Source organism: Passer domesticus, chromosome 1, assembly GCF_036417665.1.
Source record: "Passer domesticus isolate bPasDom1 chromosome 1, bPasDom1.hap1, whole genome shotgun sequence".
NCBI classification, from domain to species: Eukaryota; Metazoa; Chordata; class Aves; order Passeriformes; family Passeridae; genus Passer; species Passer domesticus.
This window is the reverse complement of record NC_087474.1, coordinates 87812780-87832782: the sequence shown is the minus strand read 5'-3', so window position 1 is coordinate 87832782 and position 20003 is coordinate 87812780. Positions and strand designations below refer to the sequence as shown.

Below are 20003 nucleotides of genomic sequence, written 5' to 3'. Positions count from 1 at the left end.
GAGAAGCTCATATAGTAGTAGTATACCCTACACAGCACAGTATATATTTAAAAGATTAGGCTGCTTATTTTAAATACTCTAAAATTTATTAGGGATTTCAAAGCACTATGATTAAATTCTATCTGAACCTTGTTCAGAACATTATTTTACTATTAATTTCCAAGATAAAATTGTGTAATGTTTATGTTAAAATATTCTCTGAAATACATGTATTTATCATGCCTAATATGAGAAATTCATATAGAGAATACCTTCTGTAATCCTGAACTCCTCCAAACCCTCAAATTCATAGTGCTACATGCTTATAGCAGCATAATTGAAGACTGTGAAGAGTATTTCTTGACTTATCCATTCAGTACCAATAGCAGAGCCAAAGAGGTCAAGACATCCAATTCTACAATACACAAGGTTTGGTTATTTTATTGATATTCCTTTCCGCTGAAGGATTTCATTACCCATTTCTGCTCTGAAGATGAACAAGAAACAGCTAATTTTTCCCCCAGTTTAAGGCATATGTCAGGGGACAGCAAAGGCAGGCTGCTTGGACTGGACAGTGGAGTTGGAAGCCAAGAGCCACAGCAGGGTGAGCAGGGCAAAGCTCTCTCTAACAAGGACACAGTCCCATGGCACCTGAACAAAAAAGAGAGCAACCAGGGCCAGCTAATGTATTAATGACTGCCAGATGAGGTTGTAATAACAGGGCAGATCTGAGGTCAAGCCAGAAAGATGGGTCAGCAAGGCAGGACCTGAAGAGATGATGATAACCAGACAGTGCTGCACAGATCAAGGCAAGGTTATAGTAAATGAGGCAGGTGGGATTCGAGCTGCGCCAAGTGAAGTCCCAGCCCAGGCAGCAAAACCTCTGGGAGAGCAGGGTATGCACTCTGGCCCTTGACATAATACTGCATTTCAAGTGCTCATTGAACTTTCCCCTGCTTCATTTTTCCATCTCTGATGGTGGTTTTGCAGACACCTAAAGATACTATGCCAAACCTTTTACAGAAAGAAAGCTAAAACAATAGAAATAAGTGATGGCCAATATCAATTGTTTCACTGACCTAACAGCCTTTGGAATGACTAGGATCACCAATGTGGAAACAATCCTTTGCCTTACTATTCCCACAGAAAATCACACTCAAACAAACGTGCACAGTCCCCTCACTGAATTACTATTGGGTTTGAGGTATCCACCATATCTACAGCAATGATAGTACAAAAAATGCCCATTTGAAAAGTGGTATTTAAAGCACATGTGGCTTGTAAATTCTTAGTATGAATGACTTGCACAAGGATGAAGTATGTTCATCATCTTCACAGAGGAAGGTCTTGGTGAAAGACACAAGCCCATGACAACTTAGAACTTCAGTGAGTATCCAAAAATCTCCTAGAAATTGGAACATGGTGCTTCGAGGTTCAATAAAGAACACTTCAACCCTTTTAACTTTATTTATTGCCACGTCTAAATTAAAAGTATTTCCTATAAAAGATTTTCACATATTTCATTCATATCATTGTGAGTTATTTAAAAGAAAAAAAAAAACTAATTCCAACAGGCAAGGACCTCTACAATCAGAATTTGACAGAATCAATGGTCCACCTAAGTTTTATAAGTAATTTGACTGTGGAAATGAATGATGAAGTCTCCTGTATTGATTTGACATAAAATTGAGAACAGTTTCTCCATTGTAGCCTTTATGAATGGCAAATGCAGCAGGAATACTGATTCTCTCTGCTTCCTCTTCTGAACAAGCTATCTTTGGGAATGGTTAGTGGACCACTAAGATACATGACCTCCTGAACTCAGCAAAAAAAATATACTGGGTTTTTTGATTATTAAATAAGTGTGCTTGAAGTGTGAGGCCCATAGTGTCCAATTAAATGGAGCTGCTAATATTGCTCTTTTAAGATTAATTCCTCCATGAAATGTTTTCTATGCGAGACACCAAAAAAGCTGCAGCACACAAGCAAAACAAGGGAGACATTAAAAAAAAAAAAAAAAAAAAAGGAAGAACAAAAAAGGGAGGGAAGGGGAAGGGCTCCATCTACTAATAACACTGATGACAAGAGACTCAACTCTGGTATAGTGGCACATAAAAAGTGTGTTATTCATTCTTATGTATTGCTTCTGATCCATTATATATTTATAAGTCCTGAGCCAGACAGTAAGAAATTTTGGCAGCTGTCAGATGCTTGTTTTCCTATGCAACACAATGAATTTGTTGTCCAAGTAGTGAAAAAAGTGTGATCTTTTTCCAGCCTACCTTCTTTATTTAGACAGCAAGCAACTAGGAAATAAATCTTGGAACATAATCCGGAGGAATTTTAGCTAATATGAATGAGCAATAGGGCTTAGTTTTCCATAGATACACACAAAGGAAAAAAAAAAACCAAAACCACCAGCTTTGCATTTAGCCTCTTGAAGGTAAGTCCTGATACAAGAATATTTACTACCAAAAAGTAACAATGTTCAAATCAATAAATTTTTATTCAAGGTAAAATTAAGCACACAGGAGGAGTGCTTATGCACAGTGATAAGTGTTAAGTAATAGGAACGGTAAATATTTGTCAAAGACCAAAGTTAATGTCACTATAAGATGTAGCATTTATAAGCCTATTGTATAGGTTTATTGAGAATAATTCTATAAAAACACCATAATGGAATCTATGATTTAGAAACAATATTTTCAGAAGTTTTCCACTGTGTATCTAACTACATAATAATGTTTGCATTTAAAATCAGAAAAGAACTCCTGGAAACCTTTTTTTTTTTAGCATTACTTGACATCACACAGAAGTGCTACTCCTCGGAGTACCCAGTGCTCTGGAGGCTGACGGGTTTTAAGATCCATAGCAGCAATGTAATTAAGATCTGTTCGACTGCTCTTTTTGTAGACAGGACATGAATACAGACGTGGATCTTTTGCAGCTGAAAAGACAGAAGAGACATAAAGAGCAATTAAACTAAGTTGAAAAAATGAGGCTCTAAAGGAATGATCATAAGGCAAATGAATCCAAGTTCATAAGTTTCATAAGGAAAACTGAATCCAAGTTCAACAGTACACTGCTCTCTATTTGCTATTGCCAGCTGAAGGACATACATGGTTTGAAATTTCTGTAGGTTTAACATAAGCACCTAGGAACTGATGCAAACCAATACATGTAAATGGACACTCTAGAGTAATTAATGTTCTTACTGAACATTAGGACATTAGTTCAACGTGCCCACTGAACATTACTTCTTATCAATGTATTATGCCAAAATAAAATTTCCCTACTTTCAACATTTCGGTTTGAAATGCATTCCATATTTGAGAGTACAAGTCATCAACTACTTCACTGTAGAATTAGAACAGTAGTCTAGTCATGCTCAGTACTTCAGTATTCATTATTTAGTATCTTGGCTGCTGATCATGCCTTTTACAAAACATTAGCTACGCAAAATAGCATGTTAGCAAGATTTGCTTTTAGAGGTGGAATGCTTTTCAACAAAGTTTTCCAATTTTATGTTCTGCAGTGGATTATTCTATTCTGTTTTACATACCTATTCAACAACATGCCCTATTCTATATGTAAAAACCCATCACATTAAGACAAATTACACATTTTCACAGCACTGTCCTTAAGCCACATAAGTTTCCTTTCCATTCCTATATTTCTTTACTGCCTCAAAGATAAAACATCTCCCACCACCTCACTCCATCTCTCTTGCTTACTTCCATGAGCTCAAAATCAGACTTGTTCAGGAGGAAAAAAAAAGGTTTTTATTATAAATATACACATTATATATATATATGTGTGTGTGTGCATGTGTGTGTGTGAATATATATATATGTGAATATATATATGTGAATATATATAAACATATTATCTATAAACACAAAACATACCTGTATATGTATATATATGTGTGTGTATATAATCCATGAGTATATTGTATGTGGTATACATACATCTATACATACATATATATATATAAATTACATTCATTTTTGGCATGAGTGAAAGAGATTATTTAGATTTAGGTTATGGAGGGTACAGAGATCACGGAATTTACATATAAGAAAAATGGCATTTTAAGTGATGATTGACATATATTGTCAATATGTACAGCTTACCTGTTACAAAGTTCTTAACACCATTAAGACCATGGGTAGAGACCTATCTAAATATTAGGAAAAGTGCCTATTATCAATTATGAAGCAAGTCTGAAAACAAATTTTCAGTGGAAGACTGGAGAGTTTTCCCCATTGAAAGAGATTTGTTATGTATATAATGATTAGCAGCAGCCTCATGAAATCCCTGCAAGCCGCAAAGATTTCAATGCAGTTAAATAAAATGTTATGTTGAATTAAATGGAAATAACATCCTTTACAATACTGTCACTTACTGTTATTCTCTGCATATATCCTTATAACTGGCATCAGCTCAAAGAGCACCTTGGGCTTAGATTCTGTCAGTCTCATGTTTCTTCTGTCCCAGCCAGCTCCTTCTAAATACAGCCCATACACGTAGACACCTTCTGAAGGAGGGCTTGTGATATCATCCTTCATCCATTTAGTGACTTCATTGCACAGCACTACACTGTCAAGAGCCCATCCTTTGTTAGCTCTTGTTATTTCCTGCCCGAACCAAAGTTAGGTGGTTACATTTTCAAATGAGCACAGAACACTTTTTCCCAGCAGTTATTAGAAATAAATTTGTATGGTCATAAAATATCCTCTTTAGTATAAAAAAAACACCAATCCTTTACAATATCAGTGTTCACAGAAGTCTGACTTTTCTCTAAGTGAGTTATGGCATGGCACTCCAAGAAAGCTTTCAGTACTTTTTCCACTATATTTGATTTTAATTTCTTTCTATTATATAAAATATTTATATATTTTATATGAAGACCATACCAAATAACACAACCACTGAATGTCAATGGTAGCCAGCTCTTGTGAACACAAAAGTTTCACATATTTGATGAGATGAGAAAACATTACCTGCATGTGGTAAGTGAAACATATTTTTGGGGTTACCTTCCTTTTCTGCACCTCTACTTTTCAGTAACTGTATTTTTAATGAGTCACTCAGCTCAGCTATAAAGCTATGTAAAGAGACTTCAAGAAAACCTGTTAGTTAATGCACTGAACAACACTCAACTCTCAGTAGCCCAGTTATTTACTATGCCATGCAAATAAGTTATGGCAAACTCAAGTTTTATCCTGGTCTTCTAATGGCTTCAAAAATCGTTCTTTGAAGTAATGGGAGTAAATATTTGCCCCGTATTGCCGTTACACGAATGATCTAAAAGTACTCAAGATTTATATCTCAGTCATCATACTGGCTCTTCCTGTTTCCTATTTCTTTTTGTTTTACTGCACATCAAAGCTCAGAAACTCACTTTGGTATTTACTTGGGATATTAGGTTGTTACATATTCACTGTACCTTTTTACTGAACCATGAAATTCTGTAGTTTCTGACTGGTTTTGATCCTGCTATAAAGCCTTTTCCACGAGCTTGGATGCAAAGGATAGTCCTATTTTAGGACTGTTCACTCAAAAGAAATATTTTGTTACATAATTCCAAGGCTATATGCTTGAAATTTTAGATTACACTACCCAGACCTGAGTAAGAGGGGATATTTTTCCTACTCCACAAATCATCATTCTCTTCTCCAAAAGTTTGGGCTTTTTTTTTCCTGAGGTCCCATTTTATTTTCACCTGAGTATTCTTTTTTAATTTTACACATTCCAGATGCTTACTGTATCCAGTATGTCCCTTTATGCTGACCAACATGACCAACACAGGCATTTATTGCTTCCATTTAAGTAACGAAGTTGCTGAGTAGACAACACAATCACCAAATCGACATACATATATACATTAGCAAACACATCAAATATCATACTTCTATTGCATTAATAAAGAAAAGTCTTTCCCACTTCCCGAAGAAAGACTTAATCAGCTACTGAACAGCAGCAGTAAAATGTAAGACTAATTCTGAATAGCTTTTCAGCCCAGTCTCCAGACAGGTAAGTACTGAATACAGAACAAAAGAGAGGGGGGGAAAAGGCAAATTCATGGGCTTAATGGCCATTCTCGGAGATATCTCAATGCAAACATGAGACTAAATATTTTTCTAGTCGACCTTAATAATGTTGTGAGGTAGTCTCAATTTATCTGGGCCTTGGTCAACACAGGAAACATAATTTAACACATTAGTGGTTGTTATACTGGAAAAGTATGTGTGAAGGAAGAGCAGTTCACTCAGGAAATGTTAGACAGTCACATATCCTCCCATGTGTATAAACTCATCCTTCATCAGACAATACATTTTATTTTTAAAAGCATTAGAAAAAATAAGTAGAATAATACTTCAAACATAGTTTACCTGTCTCACTGCAGTTAAAAATCCTTGAGGATTAAAAAACCCTGTCATCCAAAAACAGTTTGGTCGACTTTCAAAAATCCACTTGTAAAACTGGTGGTTTCTTTCTAGAAGCTCAGTAAACCAGAAACCAAGCGTACTGGAAGGCCAAGATGCCTAAAAATGGTAAACATGTTTTAAAATAGCATACTGCTGTCATGAAAAGCTACATCCTTCCATGGTAATAAACAATATAATATTAGCAAAGCATATTTGAAGATCCTCTATCATGTCTTAACTTTAATCCGATGCTTAAACTTTGCATCCCACTGAAACCTGAAGGAATTTCTTTCTTTGTTCAGATTCATGTCTACATTTACATGTTTAATGCTCTCTGTGGAATTGTCCATTTTATGACATTTTTGCAAGGTTAGACAGCTGTATAAGCTGAAAAGAAAAATTGTATACATGTCTTTATAATTCCAAGGTCCATATATCAAGACAATGTAATTTCTGTAAGACTGTTCTGCATTTTTATTCTTCTGAATAAAACCTACAGAAAACTGAACTTGGACTAAAAAAACCCTTTTTCTTTCCAAAAAAAACCCATTTTTCTTTCCATCAGTTGCCATTAACAGGTCTAATTATCCCTGAAAACAATTTCTATGGGGAGAGGTTGAGAGCTGGGATTGTTTAGCTTGGAGAAGAGAAGGCTTAAAGGAGGCTTAAATATATCTCATGTGGAGGACAGAAGATGGAGCCTGATCCTTTTCAGCAATTGGAGAGAAGGCAATGGGAACAAGATGAAATGTCAGACATTCTGTTTCAACTCAAGGAGTTTTTCGTTTGTTTGGCTGGTTGTTGGTTAATTGGTTGGTTTTTGAAGGTGATCAAACAGTGGAATGGGTTGCACCTCTCTGACTCTGGAGACTCCTGGAAAACCTGATTTAACTGACCCTGTTTTAGAAAGTGTGATTAAACTACACTGTCTCCATATGTCCTTTCCAGCATCTACTATTCTGTAATTATGTGACTATTACTCAAACTCAAAGTGCACTGATTTTGACCAAGATGGACAGACCACCTCTAACTAACCCAGAAAAGGATAATAATTATATATGTCCAATAAATAACACCATCTTAGTCACAAATGTGGGTAATAAGTCACAAATTTTTAAAATCCATCACCACATCTTAGATTTTTCTCCTCTCTCTAGGTTTTTATACTGACAATACGCAATGGGTTATTAAAATGGCACATATCTGCATCCTTCACATTCATTTCAATTTTTATAAATGAAAGAAGGCTTGTTTTGAGTATGTTCATTTTAGCACAAAATCTATTCCAGGAGTTGCACAGCTCTAGTTAACACATCTGAAACATAGTCTGAAAAAAAAAAATGTTTACTCTAAGTCTAGAAGTTTAATCTAGTCTTCAGAAACAGATTTTTTATTTCTTTCCAGAACAAGTGATGTACATCTACCTTTTTCCAGCTAGCAGGAATCCTTCCATCATACATGCAGTCTAAAGCATCCCTCAGATTTTCACTCATAACTACTGTCCCATCAATAGCAAGTTTTAGATCAGTCAGAGTGCTTCTCACTAATGAAATAACTCTCTGCATTTGTTCAATCTCCTGTCGCAAAAATATGTGCATAGGTTGAAAAGGTCCCATGTTCTTTAGTTTTTCTTTTACCTGTTGGTAGAAAACCAAAGATCCTTCAATAGAAGTGAAAAAACAAAATTGGCTTTATGTCAATGTTAGGCCCCAATATGATCTTTGGGACATAACATAATTTATGAGCTTAAATGGACAGTTTGGCACCTCCCTTGAATTATCTACAAGAGAAAAACACAGGATTTGTTCCAAGAGAAATCTGTAATGCTGAGACTGGCTATGTTTTCAGTCCAAGTAATGATTTAGTCTTCAAGCTAATGCCACTTAAAGAGCTTGTAGGCTGTTTACCTTAGTTCAAAGAATTCAGCTTTAGCTCCAACAAGCAGTTCCAAGTTTCTTTTTGAACAAACCAATCAAGAGTAATTGCCCCAGCTACTTTGCAACATAGCAGCAATGCCTGGGAGCTATCACAATACCAGGCAGTCTTGTATTCTAACCAAATTCACTGATACATGTTTAATCAAAAGTGTTAAATTAACAAATAAACAGCTGCATGAACATAAACAGAAATTTTATAGTGTCAACAATCTCAGTCAAAAGTTGATGATCCTACCTCCCCCATAGTGCAAATGACAACTTAAGCATTAACGGGTTTAATATTTCTGAAAAAGTTGTTGCAAAAGCACTTCAGCACACATTTAGCTACTTCATTATGAATATTAATAGCTTGGCCACACTTCTTTAAAATACAAGGTATTGCCTGTATGAATTAATTCAAACATGTTTTTAGAAAAGTTTTTGACTTTTGTTTGGTTTTTTTTAATCCATAAAAGGCAAGTTTTTGCCAGAATTTCATTAACTCACTTCAAATGGTATATAATCAGCAGGAAGTTTTTCCAGCATATCATCAGCCAGCCTGGCTACAACTGCCTCTCGAGTTTCACCTCCTCCACCAGAGCTATCTTTAGGCTGAATACTGAGGATGGTGTCCAACACATCTCTGGAAACTTTACTTTGGTAGGTGATATCCGCATTAGGGTGCAAACCAAACACCTCTGGTGTATCATAAGCAGGAAGGCTCTATATAGTAAAATATAAAAGGAGTACAACTGGAGATTTAGAAGTAAATAATTTTAAAAAATAAAAAAATCCCCCCCCCAAAAAATAAACAAAAACCAAAAACATAAAACTCAACACACAACAAAACCAAATAAAAAACAGGAAAAAACTGCTTTGATTACTGTTAAGTAACAAGCTAGACTTCTTCAAATAGTCTTAAGCCAAATAACTTGCTGCGGTCTATTTGTCAGGCCACAGCTCAAATCATACCAAAAAATTGTGTTTTAACAACTATATGCTATTTAAATAATATACTTTTATTCTCATATATCTAGACCTTTTATTTCAAAGAGGTTGTACCCAATGTCTGGACTCTGTTCTTTGCCCTCTTAAACAACTTTGTGACTTTAGGTATGTCCCACAAGCAAAACGCATGAAAAAGAAAATATATATTGCTGCTACGAAGATCATAACATTGATAACAATAATCAGTTGTTACTAATAGATATGCATATTTCTAGAAATCAGTTTAAAAACCTGTGAATGAAAGACAAAATACAGGTACTCAGAAAAAAAGAGAAAAATTATAGGGAATCAAGAACTTATGAGAAACAAGTGATTAGTTTTCATTTACCAACCTGTATGTACTGAAGGTACTGTTCCACCATAGTACATTTGGGTATGCTGTATCCTTTGTAGAAGCTGAATTCCTGGCTGAATGTGTTTTCACTGAACCAAATCTTTACAAAGGTGTTCATGAGTCTTTTGTCAAAGTCATCTGTCACACGACCACCATACTGGATCTCACCTATCATGTAACATACAGTATTCCAGGAGATCCCCTAAAACCAAGCAGAAAGCACTGACTTCAGCTAATCCCCTTCTTATTTACTTAGACCTGCCTTAATAAAAACAGCTCATGCACCATGTCTGTCCCATTTGAAAGAAAGTTACTTTCCTATTACTCTTTTTTTCATTATAGTCTTGCCTTCCCTGAATACCTGCAAGGATTTCTCAAAACAGAATTCACTGACAAATTCAAGAGCATCTTGAAGATAGCAAGCAGGATACAGATATATTTGAAGTCTCCTTTCACTTGAAATGCCACCTGCAAGTTGCTCCACCACAGACCTCTCTGTATGACAACTGAACATATGAAAGTGAGAAACGCAGAAGACATTCTTGTATAATCATTTAAAACAATTTTTGATTTCTTCATGCTGCAAAGATAGGTGGGGGGACCAAATCTTATTTTTACTCAAAATAGATTTAAACAAAAGAGTATTTGAAATATCCCTTTTTAAGTAATTGACTTAATTAGAACTGAAAAGGTTTATACTTCTAAGGTTTATATTTCTGAAATGGCTGGGAAGGCATTTTTTAATGTAGAATTTAATACAGAAATTAAACATGCACTGGATTAGAAGTCTAAGTCTGCTGCTGTAGACATAGATATACTCGAAATATTGAATATTTGTGGGAAAAAAAAAACATGTTAAAATCACTCCTACAGTTCAGTTATTAGGAAGCATTTACATAGATTCCACTAGTAGAAAGATCCATCATCTTAATCCACCTTTCCCACAAAATCATTAATTACCTTCTTGGTATCCATGCGATTCAAGTGGTTTTGAACAAACTGCACCGTAGCATTGAAATCAGCTTGGTTAAACTCATAGGGAATATTCCAACCCAGAGACCCAAACTTGCGTCTTTCCTGAACGGTGGAGTGCAGAAAGGCTACAGCATACAACAGTGGTTTCCATTGCACCATTTTACTGGCATCTAATAAATCCTGGCTGACACCTATTGATTGCAAATGGGCTTTATGAGAATCACTGTAATCGTCTTTTTCAAAACTATTTCAAATCAGTGCTAAAATAACACTCCAGAGATATTCACTTGGCTTTTTGCCTCTCCCAAGGGTAAATTATTGTCCCACAAAGTGTTCTGTGCTGAAGACAATTTATAACAAGCTATTAAACTGCTCAAATTAAAAGAGTAAACTTCAGGGGGAAAAAAACCCACAATTTACTAATAGCCGAATTCACATCAAGTTGCTTTCTGTGCTGAATCTTTGTCCTTTATTTTATGTAGTGTAAAGAGCACTTGATAGCCAACCATGCCATTTTTCTGCCAAAAATCAGAATATTAAAAATTCAAACACTTTGAACTGAGATACTAGAAGCCAACATGGGAGAAAAGAAAAGGCAATCCCTGTTTTGCTATCCAATTCTCACAACAGAATGTCAGCAAATCATCTTCTTAATTTTCATAACAAAAACTAAGATATGTCATGGCAACATTGTGAACAGTTCCTCATACCAGCTTACACTTACTACCAGTTTAACATGACCACACAATAGCATCACAGTCCAAAATTTAATTGTAAATCATTACCATTCTAGCACTCACCACTGTATGTTCTCTTTAGTCCAGCTCTGAGCCCTTGTGGTGGTTCATTGGTAAACTTAATCGACATTTGAAGAAGGGTGATGGGGAATTGTTTGTGAATGTCAGTTGTCATCCACAGTCTAAAGCTTTCATGAACATTCTCTGTCTCTATTACAGTGTCCATTAACTCATCTAGAAAGTCAAGTCCAAGGTGGCAGTTTTGCAGAAGTGCCCAACCTCCCTAGTTTAAAACAATAGAATTTTATAAGTTATCAACGTTGCTCAAAAACTGAAATCACTCCTTGAGGGGAGCTAAGCTGTGGGCTGCTTCTTCTGAAGATGGTGTTAGCGTATTTGGTTTTTTCACCTGAACAAGTGGTCCCTACTTGTCTTATCTGGTCTTTTCAAATAGTCTCTACCTTTTCCATTTGAAGACATTTAAAATATCTTGTCATGATAGAAACTGATAAATTTTGCCTTACATAAGGGAGATCCAGAGTAGCTTGATAGTGCAACCTGCTAAACCTTGTTCCTCACAAGGGTTCCAGGCTTAGAAAATAACCAAATAATCATACATAATTAATCTATTGCTATCAATCAATAATTGTCAAACTTTCTTATATGAATTACCATATTTCTCATATAGTCTCATATATCTCTTCAATAAGAGGGCTTGTGATACAGTTAGGGAATGTAACTGCATTTCTCTTAACTAAACAAAAGTTTTCCCATGTTTTTGAATGGGTTTATTCTCATTTGATCTTATGTTCTTATCCTATTTGATCTTATTATTTCTTATGAGAAGTTATCAAACAAGAATCTGAAGTAAAAGTCAGAGTAAAGCAGGTTATAAAAAGAAGCTCATAGCATAGGAGAGTAATATCAATATTTTCACATCAGCAGGCATGGCAGTAGTATCACCTGATTTGAAAAGCATGCCAAATTGGAACATCTTACCTCACTTATACAAATAGTTTTGTTCTTTAATTTCTTTTCCTGTAAAATGCCTGTGCTACCAGACTGTCCCTCACAAGTCCAGACTACAGCACTATGGAATAACTAGCTATGCTGCCTTGTTCTTCTCAAGTTTATGTAACTATCAATAGCATATTTGGAATTCATTTTCTTCAGTTAACAAAATACATCCATATTACTAAAAATAAAAAACTAAAAATACAATCTGAAATGCCTACAGAAGAATATTTACTGGTGATATAACAACAAAAAACCTTAAGAAATCAATTCAGCTATGTTCATCAGTCTGCAATCCACTATTAAAACTCCATTTTATATGAAAAGCACTCAATTTTCAATGAAAAACATCTGCACAGAATCAAGAAGCTTGTTATGGCAAATTGAAGAACTGTGAAAATACAGTTCCCTTGGTTAGGACACTTATATAAATAAATGTAAGAGTTTGCATCTGCATTAACTACCCACCAAACAACATTATCTCATTGCAGGATTTTTATTTCTAAATGTTTAATACACAGAGAAAAAAGTTCAGATTTTTTTTGCTTACATGAGCCATTGTCTGCTGCAGAAGTTTACGAGCATGGATTCCTTGCCCCTGGCCCATGGAAACACAACATGTTTCTGTCTTCAGCCTTTTTCCCAAAGCAATAATGGAGTCCGTAGGATCAGAGCCCATGGAAAGAAAGCATATGAGGGGAGTCCGTGGATCTGACTCTTCCCATGTTTTCTCCATGTCCAAGACGACTCCCTCTGCGTATTTCTCCCCCATGGTGTCAGTGATATATTTTCTTGCCTGTATTAAAAGGGGTGAATTTAACTTGTGACCTTACCATTTTATACTGTTTTCTTTCCAGTGTAAATACTAACAAAAAGTCAGCTGAAAACCAAAGCAGCTAAAAACGTCCATCAAAAATACAAATACAAAGCAAGTTTATTTGCATATGTCAACACATCACACTGTCTTTGAATGTGTTATTTCTTATAGCCTTATACAACCAGTTAATTTTTTTAAATAATTACATTACTTATATCTGTATGTATTTTATATATAATAACTACAGTTATAGTATAATAAAAATAATAACTTCTCTAAAACTTGAGAAAATTTTAAATTATTTAAGGATCTCTCCATTAGATAGTGTAACTCTTAGCCTCAAAATCTAGAAGAATAGAAGAAAAGGACTAAAGATGGGCTTCAAAGCTCTTAGGCTTTTCTCACCTCCACAGTTAGGGAAGCAATTAATTAACAGTAGCAATTATTAAAATAACTATCACAAAATTAGATGATCCAGAAAAGTGAAAACCATCTCTTATCCCTTTATTTATCTTTAAAAATTCTAGATTATTGTTCTTTTTCCCAAAGAAATATAAAAGGCTCTTTCAAACAGTCTGAGATGATCTTTCTTGAAGTTTTTCCCCCCACACAGCTCTTGTCCTAGATAAATCTTCCCCTTAATACCCCTGGGTTACCTCTCAGGGACAAAAGACATTCAGCATTAAACATTTGATAAACTATCAGTTTTTATAAAACCATCAGAAGATGAAAGTTTACCTTGCCCCATTAACAGCAGGGAGGAACTAATCTTGTGTGATCTGTTTCAGACACACAGCAGAAATCATATATTCTTTACACAGTACTGCTTACCCTATTGACTGCAGTTATACCAATAACTGGTGAGATTTTCTCTGAATCCAATCATGTCTAAAGATATGCATCAATAAAATTAATACCACACTTCAAATGATGCATTCCAATTTCAGTAAGTCATCATTTATTGCTCTGAATTGTCAGTAATTTTATAATTTTTTGTTATTTTGTACTGGAGAAGAGCACAAAGGTTAAAAACAGGCTCCTAGAAGATGATTTTTCTTTAAAAAGGTCTAGTTAATAAACTTCAGTTCTGTAATTTTTTTTAATAGATGTCTTTAAATTGAGAGCTTTGAGGAGATTTTATTAAAGATTTTTCTAAAGTGTTTCTAATTCTTCCATGCAAAAAATAGTTTCTCAATTAAATAGTTTTCAATTTTCTCCCAGCCAGTAAAGTTCATTAAAATATTTTACTTCAGCCTAACATGGGGACACTTCTAAAATTCTAGTTAGTAAGCAAGGATAGCCAAAAGTATCTTCTGAACTAATAAAGCAGATCTGGATAAACACTGATCTGGATATGATTCCAGCAGAAATCACCACAACAGTAATATCCAGATATTGTGCTGGAATCATATCCAGATATAATTTCTGATTTCCAGCAGAAATTATATCCACAACAGGGGATAATATTTGTTCAATATATTGGAATAATTTTTTATCACTGCCTTTGTAACAAATACATAAATGGTCTGAAAAGAACTTCAGAAAATACAACATAAAAGTCCATTACAAAAAGGTGGTTAGCATTATGTAAGACAGTACAAAGCTGCAATCTGAACACTATTACTCTAGTGATACCTAAACCCTGCAGGCTATATAAATATACCTGAGCTATGGTCCTGTCAGGACACCAAGATCTGATGAGAAGAAGATGTCTGAAGCAGTCCAGAGATTCACCATAGCCACTAGGAACCAATTCTTCTTCGGGATTCTTACTGTCAAACCACATTTTCCACTGTTTCTCGTCTCTGGAAATCTGCAATTATATCATCAAAAAAACAAATATCACTAAACAGACAAGTCATATTTGCACTGCCACTAGGTCACAAACTTGTAAGGAGAGTCAGAGACATGAAATCCCCACCCAGGCATTTGTTTAGAGATATTCTTCCACAGATTTAATAAGACTATTAAAAATGATAAAATTTCCGATTATAAGTATGCTATTGTAGAATCAGCACCCTGGAGTATTCATACTCTGAAAACAGGAGTATGAATCAGTATTTTATATTCTGATAGCATGGCTGTGTCAGAATATGGATGGCTAGGCAAAGACATAGCTTTGAATACAGCAAGTACATAATTGCTCTCCACATGAATGTACCTTCTCTCTAGCTTTTACTCCATGTAACCAGATAAATATTGGAACAAGCATCATAAAACATAGTGTAAGAAAGCACAACAGGGATGCAAGGTAATATAATAACCAGAATAAAAAAAATTGCAATGTATTAATTGGATAATGGCAAGCTGAATCCCAATCTGGAAATATTATAATTTTATAAAGTGTGAACACTCTCTACACTCTTCTTATTTTCCTGGGAGTGGCTGAGTTTTTATATCAACATAGGTTGCTAAGCTGCCAGGGCCATAACTGTGGCTATCTGGTCTCAGTTTCTCTTCCATAAAATAAAACCAGTTTCCACCATATGGCTTGATTGCTACAAGACAATTACTTGTTAAACAAGAGATCAACTTTCAAAAGCTCTTACGTACTTGATCAAGAATATCTGAAAACTGTTCCAGCTTACTGAGCTCCACCAAGTTCAACCAAGTCATATCCAGAATCCATTTAGCTGGCTTAGGAGGACAAGATTTAAGGTCTAAGGAAGCACCACCTGCAAGAAATTGAAATCAGTTATTAGTACTGTTGGAGACACAAAGAAAAATAAACAAGATAAGAGGGGAAAAAACAAGTACAATAAGCCACTTTTTAAATCATGATGTTACAGGAGTTTTCTACCTTACAAAACCATGCCATATTTGATTAAGCTGAGTTTGCAATTTGATTTGTTTATATAATTTTTTTCATATTATGCACCTTAAACAAAAGTATTAACCAATTTGTATTTTGAGGCTTTACTGGGTTTTTTTTGTGCAATGTGCCTGGAAACAAAGGCTTTGTGGGAAAAAATATTCTGAAGATTCAACATGGAAAAATTCACACCTATAATCCATAAATTAATGCTGCCTGGAAAATTAAGTCTCTGGAATAGGTAATACAAAATTGATCCAAACTTTCAAGCTAACTCAGTGCTTGTATGCAGTTAAGACCAAAGCCATGACCATGTCACATGCAGCTGAGACTCTGATGTTTTAAAATATTATCATCATTTTCTGCTCCTACTTGCTGCAGTTACTATAACATGTTTACTACAATAATAATTTTTCTAAGCTAAACACATACCTGATGGTATTTGAACAGCAGACAGCAATATTCCTTTCAAATTCTCATGATTACAAAGATATATTCATCAATATTCAATGTGCTTCTATAAAAGAACTGCCATACAATGTTGTCTGTTACCAGATCAGAATGATAAACATGTATTTTTACAATTGACTGGTTTCTCATGTGCAAAAGGAAGGAGCATGCTGGCTAGGAGATACAAATACATAAATTTTCTACAATAATAATGTGCTCTCCTTATAATTTATTCATAGTTCTCACCTTTAATAAGTGTCAGAAATTCTTCATGCTTCACTCTGTTTCTTTGTATATCAATCTTCAAAGTAAGCAGTAATGTGAAAAGAAATTTGTGCTCCTCATAGAGCCCTCGGGCAGTATATTTGAACACTTCATACGTCATATGTTCAATAATATTGGTAACCCTCTTGTTGGTTATAGGGCTCTTGGTAGACCTGTTAGAAGAAAGGTCTGCAGTTGAAAGTGGATTTTCTTATAAATTATTATAACAGGGAATACTATGCAAAAGGAAAAAGGCCATAGTTCAGTACTTTCAAACATGAAAAATAATAGATCACAAACAGAATATCAGACAGCAAGCTGGTAACAACTTTCAGATTGAAGGAACAGCAACAACAAAAAAATCCTTTTTAATCAAGTCTTTTTGCCCAGCTGAAAATCAATGCAGTATAATGGTTTTTAATTACCTAAGGGCAAACTTTGAAGGACTATAAGTACAATAGAAGGACTATAAGTACATTGCTAACTGACAATGTTTTATGGGTATTTAAGCTGAAAATTACCGGTCAAGATTTTAAGAAGCAAGAGTCTTCTTTCTGATATTAGTTTACAATAATTTTTTACTGTGCTACAGGCACCTCCAGGACTGGGTAAATACAAATTGTACTTATTGTTAGTTAAATTACCTGGCCAGGGAGTGATCAAAAAGCCCCAAAAACTGTCGAAGTGACGTCTGATACATGACATTGACCATGCTCATCTCAGTGATAAGGAAGTACAAGATACTACCTCGAGTTGCAACTGGAGAGGGAAAGAAAAATTTGTTCAAAATAGAAATGCAGAGCAGAAAACTTTAACTCTTCAAAACATGTACAGTGATTTTAACACTAATTATAACTGAAGATCCTTGAGTTTCTATATTCTTTACTGCCAGAAAAATAATACAATCATTCATTTAATCCTCATGTATACATCAGGAGAAAAAAATCTCTTCTGTAATTAATGCAAATTATGTAAAGACCAGTTTTCAAATACAAGCATATCTGAAGATCAGCAATATTGAGATCATCAGCAGAACATATAAAAATTATGGCTGCTTGAAATACTGTTTAAGTATCCAAACAAATTTCTTTTTACAGACATTTACAAGATTCATATAAAAGTCAAATGAACTATACTGATTTAACTTACCCAGCACTGATTTAACTTCTTTTCAGTAGTCATTCAGTTTTAAATGCAAAGGTTTTATAATATCTGCAATGTTTCTTGTACACTAACTGTACCACCTTACACATTTCCAAGAATGCAGAAAATTACAGAGAGCTATTTTTTCCACTGTTTTTTTTCACATTATTGCCTGTCAGTTAAAAGTCAAAAGTCTTCATGAAATGTGTTGACTATAATAACCAAAGAATAAATGGTGAAGCATTCATCAGAACAGATATACAGTACTTAATGTTATATAAGTTTTGTAAAAGAATGTCAACATCTTGAATTCAAACATATACTTACCTAAACACCCTAATGACTGATACGTTTGATAAAGAGCAATGAGAAGTCTACAAAAAGAACAATTCACTCAATTATATAAATTCCCCATGAGCCATAAAATTTACTATTTTTGCCATTATAGCTCAATATGACATCTCCTGGATACATTTTACTTACAGGAAAACACAGGTCTCTCCCACCAATTTTGGTCTTCCTGATCTCATCCTACAATTTCTCTTACTCTTAAGTATTGATGTTTTAAATATATGGTCTAACTATTTGTCTTCCATTACCACCTTCACTCACCTGGTCTGTACTCTTCACGGGCTGAATTGATCTGTACTTCAGTTTCAGCAGAAGTTTGCAGTTTCTGTGTTACTTCTTCAGCAGTCTTCTTAGTGTTACTCAATACAATTAGTAGAGTCTCATCATCTGCCAGAGAACCCTTAGTGCTTGTAAGTCGAAATAAAAGGTTATCTTCTAGGTCTTTAATCCTCCTTTTGTTCATAGTCACATCTTCAATAAGATCAGTTCTTTCTTTCTCTAATTCCTATTGGATTACATTGTAATATTTGGGAAACAGAAGAGCAATCAAAAATAATATTTTTAAAAAATTTAGCTTAAAAAATACTGATCCTATTAAAGGATCAGTATAGGTCAAGACTAACTGAATTAATTTGGGAAAAGAATTCCAGTGGTATTTCTAACACAAGATATATCGCCAAAATCTGAATCTGGTAGATAAGTAGGCATTAACAAATCATTTTTTACAAATATTATGGGGGATATTTGTATCATGCACTAAAAGAATAAGAGGTTCACAATTGTTTGTCTTTTGTTTCAGAAAAGACAAATGCAAACACCATTCCATACGTAGGATTTTTTCCCCTCCATGTAATCTTATCCTCATTTATACCTTGCTTTACAATTGCCATATTGAAAACTTAGTCTCAATAGCCATGCTTAGTCATCAAATCAAGTCTCAGATATCTCAAGAAGTGCCAATACTCCTCCATTAAAAAGGGGATAATTTCAGCCTCTCACTAAAATGCTTCATTGATTAAGAAAGTATGTAGTACTTGAGTTACTTCACTAGATTTATTTTATACATTTAGTAATATAATCTGTGTGGTTTATGTACCTAGATTCTTTTCCAGTGCAGAAATATAGAAGATGGATAACTGTTAATCAAGAGTTTTACATTAAAAAACACCTGTTTGAAATCTCTAGAAAAACAGTTTTCAGCTATAACAGTCCTTTCAGTTCATTCTTAAAATTAACCTTTAAATACTTAACATAAATTAGTCCCTCAGAGATAAAAATCCTTTCCTGAAATAAAACTAAATGTTTCAGTACAGTGAAGTAAAAAGAAACAAAAGAGAGAGAATGGGTTAAGAGTTTTTCAGAAGATAAGGTTAATATGAATCTTATAAATGAACAGTGAGGCAGTTGGTAGAAATATTTGCTGTCTAGATAAATACTTCACAAAGTTACAAAGGTCTGGTGAATAATTTTAACAATGTCTCTCCAAACTTGGAAGTTCCATGTTCACTCTGTCACTGCCAAGTCCATTTCCATGTTGCTAACTGGCTGCTAATATTCCAAAGAAATAGGGACAACACTAAGAAACACACGACCTCTCATATAGCACTAGAGACATAATAGACCTGAGCCCTTAGCAAGGCTTAAGGAAGGGTTTTACTCCCCCATTTGAGTAGCCTTCATTTCATTTATACAGCATTGAAATACTATTAAAACATTTGATTTTTTTTTTAATATTTTTCCACATTCTAAACTTCTGGAATTCTCAACCT

General features: G+C 34.5%; 1 protein-coding gene across 6 annotated transcripts in view; it reads right to left on the bottom strand.

Moving 5' to 3' along the window:
• Positions 1 to 2458: 2458 nt before the first annotated feature.
• DNAH5 (dynein axonemal heavy chain 5) overlaps positions 2459 to 20003 on the bottom strand; it is a 136284-nt gene continuing 118739 nt past the window's right edge. For all 6 annotated transcript variants that reach the window (XM_064428407.1, XM_064428372.1, XM_064428387.1 and 3 more), the window contains 14 exons: positions 18496 to 18739; positions 17385 to 17499; positions 16723 to 16913; positions 15768 to 15889; positions 14878 to 15027; positions 12948 to 13193; positions 11447 to 11666; positions 10632 to 10837; positions 9670 to 9873; positions 8837 to 9052; positions 7838 to 8050; positions 6378 to 6530; positions 4388 to 4619; positions 2459 to 2926 (listed from right to left, as the gene is read on the bottom strand). In XM_064428407.1, coding sequence (XP_064284477.1) covers positions 2775 to 2926; positions 4388 to 4619; positions 6378 to 6530; positions 7838 to 8050; positions 8837 to 9052; positions 9670 to 9873; positions 10632 to 10837; positions 11447 to 11666; positions 12948 to 13193; positions 14878 to 15027; positions 15768 to 15889; positions 16723 to 16913; positions 17385 to 17499; positions 18496 to 18739 — 2664 coding nt within the window. In that variant the 3' untranslated portion in view covers positions 2459 to 2774. The remainder of the gene's footprint in view (positions 2927 to 4387; positions 4620 to 6377; positions 6531 to 7837; positions 8051 to 8836; positions 9053 to 9669; positions 9874 to 10631; positions 10838 to 11446; positions 11667 to 12947; positions 13194 to 14877; positions 15028 to 15767; positions 15890 to 16722; positions 16914 to 17384; positions 17500 to 18495; positions 18740 to 20003) is intronic.